At 40.5% G+C, this 7,832-nt stretch overlaps 1 protein-coding gene across 2 annotated transcripts in view; it reads right to left on the bottom strand.

Annotated features, from left to right (window-relative positions):
* Positions 1-2,507: 2,507 nt before the first annotated feature.
* The window catches only part of dhx15 (DEAH (Asp-Glu-Ala-His) box helicase 15), a 28,072-nt gene continuing 22,747 nt past the window's right edge, over positions 2,508-7,832 (bottom strand). For both annotated transcript variants that reach the window (XM_034136567.1, XM_034136566.1), the window contains exons 10-14: positions 7,595-7,786; positions 5,639-5,761; positions 4,690-4,880; positions 3,674-3,843; positions 2,508-3,047 (exon numbers count right to left, since the gene is read on the bottom strand). In XM_034136567.1, the coding sequence (XP_033992458.1) occupies positions 2,930-3,047; positions 3,674-3,843; positions 4,690-4,880; positions 5,639-5,761; positions 7,595-7,786 (794 nt within the window). In that variant the 3' untranslated portion in view covers positions 2,508-2,929. The remainder of the gene's footprint in view (positions 3,048-3,673; positions 3,844-4,689; positions 4,881-5,638; positions 5,762-7,594; positions 7,787-7,832) is intronic.

Here is a 7,832-nt window from a genome sequence, read left to right as displayed (position 1 = left end):
ACTGGGTGGATTTCCTGAAACGCTGAGGTGTTCTGCAATAAACTTCCCTACCCACGGTCTCAAATGATGATGAGGCACCATACCGGACTCTGTGGGTGGTGGGAGATTGAGCTGCAGCGAGGTGGTGATTCACACTGTTTGGAAACACGCTGAACAATACCTGTCTGCTGTTTGTTTGTGTTTGCTACTTTTGTTGAGTTACTGTCAGGGAGTCGCAGAGAATGGGCCCTAACACCAGCGCAGGGTGTTGTGAAACGCTGAGGGAGAAAATGTACAGCCTACCCTTGACCTCAGATAAGTTTTCCGCTTGAACTGCTAAACAAAAAGGGGAAACTCTGAATCTCATTCCAACTGAATTTCAATGTTGAACTGCAATGGCACGGAGAGTGCAGACCTCCATCAAGGACATACTCCTCAGCACTGACTTTGGTGTGTTCGTGAACTCTAGTGGAAGCACGTTAAAAAGAAGATGCATTGCTATGAATGTCTGAACAACAACTTGATATCTACAGAGATAGATTAAGGCGGTGTTCACATTAATTTTCTCAGTTGAAAACTTTTATTTTCTGATTAAGAGAACAAATGTTAACGAAAAAAGAATCAGTTCATGTACTGCGATTCAGATCTGCTCCAACATTTAATGGCCCCTGCTGAACCCTTTCAACATGTTTTTGTGAAATCAGGCCAGCAGCTTTTCTGTAATCCAAACAGAAAAATGGCACAACACATATCGTCCTTGGCGAATGTTTTAAAAAAGATCTAGCCCTGTATAAAAAAGTAGAACTGCATGCAAGCATATATGACCCTCGTATCAGACACTAAGAAAATACAAGTTGGAGACATGATTTGTAATTATGGCGGTGTGAATCAATGGGAAGTATTGAGCATGAAAAACTGCTCTTACCTCAGAATCAATCCCATATCATTTCCAGATCAGCTCAAACTAATGGGTTTTCTATTGGCTTCGCTTTGGAGACAGACTTATCTCCACGGCACCGTTTTATGGTTCTGTGTACATTCCCGAGCAAAAGGCCATCCACTTAAAAACTTGGATTCCCAACAGTCCGAAAAATATTAAAGCACACATGCTAATATCCTGACTTGGCACATTACACAATCTGCAGGCTTAATTTAAAACTCCCTTAGCAGGTCTACTATCTCTAGCTGCCTACTTCCAGACACTACAGAGATTGTGAAAAAATGCTTACTGCTTCATTTCTGCCTCTCTCCTCAGGTCAATGTTATGTATATTATTCCCTTACAATTGATGTAAAGTTGAGATGCAGAACAGAGGAAGGCAAGGTCAGGTTATCATACAAACTACCTGGACAAAGAGAAGTCTGGATTAGAGAACCAGTAAAAGAAATTGCTTTTCTTTTAAAAAGGTGGTGCAAGAGAACTGTGGAAACAAAATATGGTCTTTGATTTGCTTTTGTCATAGCACCCTGACAAAGTAAAGCCAAAACTTAGTGGATAATATTGTTTGATGGGGCTTCAAATTCGACTAAGTTGAGCTAAAACAATTAGACCATTAAGATATAAACAAATATTTTGATAATGACATTAATTGTTTTTTAAGCTAAACATGTCAAACACTTGCGTGATACAGCTTGTGAAGAACATATCTAACTGCATTTGGTTATTTTGAAAAAACTAGATAACTGGATGTGATTCTGGGAAATGTTAGGGTCATTTTACATTTTATAAAGAATGATTGATGTTACACCAAAGATTTAGCATCCTCAGCCACGTGATGGACAATAAATACGTTCAAAATAGATGGAAACTGTTTTTTTGTTTTGGTCTATGCCCTCTTCTATCCTGTCTTAACCCGATGCCTACATAACCCACAATGCATCTCTGAGATGTGGGTACAGCATGCTTGTAGTAGCAGGCTTCAGGCTGCAGAGGTGGAGACGTTCACAGTCCCCTCATGAGTCGGTTAATCAGTTTTCTTGTAATTCAAGCTCGGCTGCACACATGGCAGTTGTTCACCCGCAGAATAAGAGGAGAGCCTAACACTTTTTCCTTTTCTTTAAGGATTCCTACAAGTTTGGTGTTGGTCACTACATTTAAAGTTCATCCGTGGTTTGACGATAGTGAAACTACATGTTCAGGTTCCGTCACCGACCATTCCTCTGTGCTGAGGCTGCCTGCAGGCCTTACCTTTTACATCCACGAGGCGCTGACACAAAGCTGGAGAGCCAGAACAGGCTCCAGCACAGCGGGGATTTCACACTGATCTTCTTCTGAAACATTTGTAATTAACATCCCCCCCCCCCCCCACTCCAACTGTTTCTGAAGCTATCAATATCCCAGTAAGAAGATTTAACTTCCCTGAAGAGCAGGAAACAAGCTGGATTTGGCAGGTCAGAACGTGATTGCTCAGTGTGTGTGTGTGTGTGTGTGTGTGTGTGTGTGTGTGTGTGTGTGTGTGTGTGTGTGTGTGTGTGTGTGATGGTTAAGTGAATGCAGATGATCCTGTTATTTTAAAGCCGACACTGGGAAAAGGTTTTATTACAAAGTAATTTTTATTAAGTTGAACAGCAGCAGAGAATGTGAGCAGAGTGCCTCTCTTAGTATTTCCATGACAAGAAAAACAATACATTATGCCCACATTAAAAATTACAGTATAAATTATATTTTCAAAAGCTTCCCAGCAAGCCTAGAAGCTGTGACTTAGTATGGAGGAATGTACATGCTTTAAACCGAAATGGTTGATGACTAAAATCCTGATTACATACAGTCCATTTCTGGTAGTGCCAAACCTGCAGAAATACTGACACAAGGTGGCCTTCAAAGCACATAGTTCATCAATCATCATGAACACGAATAAGTGAGACCAAAAATAGAGAATCAGTTGTTGATGAAAGAAAAGTTCATGTTTGATGTCCAGATGCTGAGGATGCTGGGCAGCTCATGCAGCTTCTCAGTACTGAGTGTACTCCTTGGATGAGACTTTGGCAATGAGACGCTCCAACTGTCTCTTAGCTTCACACTGGGGGAAGTTACTCATCTCATAGTACTGCGGGGCGATTTTCACCAGCCTGGGACAGAGAGCAAGGAAACGTCAGTCACAGAAATGTACCGTGTTAACTCGTGGGACAAAGCTGTTCCTACATATTCACTGCGCCAACATATTAAATACTTAATTGTACATAGTTACGGAGGGGGATGTAGAACACAGGTAGTAATATTTATATGAATACAGAGTGAACGCTAATTTCACACAGGAAGTGCTGCATTCAAGCTATCCAGTGATCAAGTGAATACAAAAATATATATTGGACAAACTACAAAAATTAAATTAAAATGTTATATTTTCTTTTCCCTAAGGTAAAAACAAATAAACTGTGATTCAAAGCATACCATAAGTCATGATTGTTTGTCTTTTTTTTCATTATACTGTATTTAACAACGCATTTGTATTTTAAACTAAGTACATGTATGGACAAATTAAGATAAGTAAAAAGTAATTAAAAAAATATAAACCATATATAATATTTATACAATGTTATTTTCTCTTCTATAATTAAATAAAAACAATTTTAATTCCTGCAAAAGATAAATATTCCATCCACCTCCATCTTTTCTAAGTTAATGTAACATTATTTAACAAACATTCAAATGTAACATTCCTTTCTGATATCTTTAGAACATATATTAAACCCACCACTCTGGTTTGACGTCGGTGCACGTGCGGATGTAGTTCTTGGAGGTGAGCACGAACTCGTTGTAGAGCACCCACTCCGGCTTGTGGTCCAGCACGGTGGACGGGTGCAGCTGCACCACCTGGTTGTCCTTCACCGTCAGGTAGTGTCCGGTGCGCTCCAGGTGAGCCACCTGTTCTCAGCACAGAGAGGAGGGGTCAGCGGCCAACACAGACACACACACATGATCTTTATCGCTGGCTGTTACTCAACTACACGCATGCATTAAAAATCTGCAGAGCTCTGGAGAACAACTTGTGAGCGAGTTTCCTCAGTTTGCAGAGGCTGTTGTGATTAACCAAAGCAATCAGTCTCAATAAAGACCTTTCCCAACAAAGACATGATCTCCCAAATGCTGCGAGAGCTCCAACATGAGCCGCGAATTTGTCAACACGATAAAGGTTAATGTTGACAAATATTTAAATATTAACGCCATAATTCAGCTGGTCCGGTTGCTTGTTTCAGGTAGCCCTGGAAATGGCTCATTGCAAATGCCATTTGTTTCCTTGAGCGAGGAGCAAATTGACGTGATTTCCTTGTATGTGTTAAAAACAAAGCAGCAGTGTGTATGCTTGTGTGTGTAAATGTGTGTGCGTGTGTGGCAGTCATTATCTCGCCTGCATTCTCAGTAGTGTGTTTTTTGCACATAAACAGCTCTCTGTCAAATTAGCAAACAAATAAGAAGGGAGACTGAATAGCTACGGTTATAAAGTTGCAAACATAGGACTAAAGAATCAAATAAACCCAAAATATTAAGGTTGGACTACTTACATTTTTTGGGTATTTGGGTTGTTTTTTTAACTTGTAATGTTTCTCTATAGCATATACATTCTCTCCAGCTCTAGATGTATGAGTAACATATGTTCTCTAGTGTCTGGGTCCCTTTTCTAAAGCATCCTCCATGTTTGTCACATGTCGAAAATATGTCTTATCATTGTTCAAAGGCGACGCTCTCCCAGAAGCCCCTGCTGCGTCTGACCTGCATGAAGAAGCCGGTGATGAGTGCGCGGCGGATGTTGGTGTAGTAGTCTCTGTGGGTGAACTCGGTGCTGCGCCGCGGCAGGCTGAAGCGGTCCATGATCCGCGCCAGCTGCTGCCGCACGTTGTCCGCCGACATCAGCGAGCGGTAGTTCACGAAGTTCTCGTAGCACCACTGGTTGGAGTCGCTGTCTGAGAGACACGGGGGATTAAGAGAGAGATCATGTTAATATTCAAATGTTTACTGAAGCTGGACCAAAGGGCTTTTTTTCATTTTAACTTTCAAAGTTTCAGTTGGAGTTTTCAAATGAATGAAAGGAAAATAATGAAACAGACTTTTAGTTCATATTTTAAAAATATATATATAGTATTTAGTTATAGTCAATTGTGTTGTGATCTGTATATGTGCTTGTATTTTTTTTTTTTTCTTCTGGTATTGAATTTTGATTTTAGCCCATGTACATGACTTCATTAAATTCTTACCCTGAGAATTTAAATAATTGTTTTATTTGTTATCATACGTTTTGAAACTTATTTATCATAAAGCTTTTAGTTATTTTGCCAAGATTTGGGGTCTTTGACCAAAAAATATGTAAATATGAACTCTCCTTCTGCTTCATCTAACTTTGTTTTATTGTACCTTGACTGTATTCTATCAATATTAAATTAGAAAAAAATAAATACAAATGAAGCTTTAATTGTCTGTCGTCAAATAAAATCCTGAAATTTGAATAATGTGATTTATCGGCCATCTATGGAATCTTATTCTACAAAAATTATAATACTATTTGTGTAGTATAATATGTATCTACTGTGCACAAATAACGCCTTTAAATACAATCATTAAACATTTAAAATGGTCATTAAAATCTGAAAGTCAACATGACGCTCTTAAGATTCATCTGTTGGCTTCAGCTCTATAAACCCAGTGTGCAGGAGAGGCCACTCACTCTGTTTGAAGGCGTGGTACACGTTGAGCAGCGTCATGTGGTCTCCGTCGATGTGGGCGAAGCGCATCTTGGACTCGTCGGCCATCTTTCTAGCCTCCGTGGGTCGGACGAAGCACTGTGGGACTAAACAAGGTTGGTACAGGCCCCAACACAGCCGCCCGGAGGGATAAGTTAAGCTGATCCCACAGAGAGGAACACGGCCTCGGCTACAGAGGCAGAGACTGCACTGAGAAGAGTGGAGAGGAGCGGGGGGGGCAAACAGGAGGGAAGGGTGGGGGTCTCCGCCCTGATGCACTGCACTGAAATACACTTTAAACATGGGATAATGTGCAAAAGGCTTTAAAAGAAGATGGTGTTATATTGTGGCGGGAAAATGTCATGACATCCTCTCCACATTAAAGTCTTTTTATTAAAGCTTATATTTAGCCTTGAACATCCTCCTGGCTTTTATATTTTATTTGTAATTGACCTTCACACTACCATTTTGTCAGTTTGATTGTCTTTATTCATGTTTGTTGATCTGTAAAGCCTCTGAGAAACAAAACGGTTTTGTGAGTTTATCGGGAAGTATAAATAAAAACTGATTTGATTAAAAAACTATTTCATCATTTAGTTAAATTGTGTACTTTTATTATCCCAAATGTTTCAGAGAAATGTTTAATTGTAATCCTCTGGTCTCCTGTGATGGCATTGTATCCCCTTCAACTTTAGCGTTGTCTGTCATAAATTGACTTTGTATTGAGTTTTAAGCCACATTTTTAGCATACATCTTTTTTAATGACACCTGGATACAAGTTGCCAGAGAGAAAAGCTGAGTAAATGTTAGCTGATCAGAAAAACACAGATTTCTACCGTCTAACTGCTTTATTCACTGCACTGCTTTTCTTTTTTAAATCACTGGACAGGAGAAGACAGTAAATACCTCCTTAAGCCACACTTAAAGTTTATTTATTTATTCTTTTTTATACTCAACTGTGTTTATATTTCTATTTTCCGCTCCATATTATCTTGTACTTATTTTTTTTACAAACATTGTTACTTTGATTCTTTGCCGTTTGGTTTGCTAGCACTGTTTCACATCGCAGCACCACTGTCAATGGACCGCTTATCAATGGAGGTTCAAAGTAAATAGCATTACCATTTTATAGATTACATTACTGAAGTAAATAAATGAGAGGTGAGTTCATCCAGAGGACTGCGGGCTCCCCTGTGTGAACTCGCTCCGCATTGCTTAATGTCAACCGTGCTCCACTGTGTCTTTAACGGGTGAAACTGTTTTTATTGAGCCTAGTGGTTGGCTGCTGTGGCGGCAACATTCTCAGGTGTACTTTGGCGGCTCACTTCTAATTAACTCAGCACAAAAAGCTGCCGCCACGAAACACCTGCTTTAAGTGCACACCACGTCCAAAAACAGCTAGTTAAATCCATTTCCCCGCTCTCAAAGACCCTCGCACTCCCTTCAAAGGCGTCAAGATTCATCTCAATGAGCAGCATTCTGCTTTGGCAAGCCTAAAGTGCAATTACTGCGGCAGCATGCTCCAGCTACACCTATACATTTTGTACGGACATGTATTTCCACCTTCTTCACAAGTAAAAGCTGACACCACTTTCCCCTACTTGCCTCTTAGTTAAGTTCAGATTTCACTTTCCCACTTCTGGGGTCTAATATTTGAACATCCATTGTTTACACAGGTTAAAGTGGCAGTAAACAACTTGTCGCCTGCAAAACAAGTTAATGCAAAAACGTGACTATTGCCATAAGATTCATTACATCTTAGTTAACGATGGTAAAAAAAAGGTTTTCAAGGTATTATGTAGTTTTGGAGCTTGTTTAGCTTCCTGCTCTCCCGCTTCAACTAACTTCCTTTTCTTCCTTGTCTGTACAGAAGTTGAATTATCTAGATGTGCTATGTATATGTCCTGTGCGCTCATTGGTCCGTGAGCACTGAGCGTTACCTGACAACATGGCGGTGATGGAGAGGATCTCGTTGGAGCAGTTGTATTCACAGCTGGCGATCACCATCTTGGCCAGCTGGGGGTCCAGGGGGAACTCGGCCATCATGGAGCCCAGCTCTGTCAGGTCACCGTCGTCATTCAGCGCCGCCAGATAGTTCAGCAGCTCCAGGGCACGCATCAGGGTCTCTGGAGCTGAGGGGAGGCAGGATAGGGGGGGGAGATGGGCCGGTAAATAATG

This window comes from Trematomus bernacchii, unplaced genomic scaffold (genome assembly GCF_902827165.1).
Source record: "Trematomus bernacchii unplaced genomic scaffold, fTreBer1.1, whole genome shotgun sequence".
Lineage (NCBI taxonomy): Eukaryota > Metazoa > Chordata > Actinopteri > Perciformes > Nototheniidae > Trematomus > Trematomus bernacchii.
This window is presented reverse-complemented; position numbering and strand designations above follow the sequence as displayed.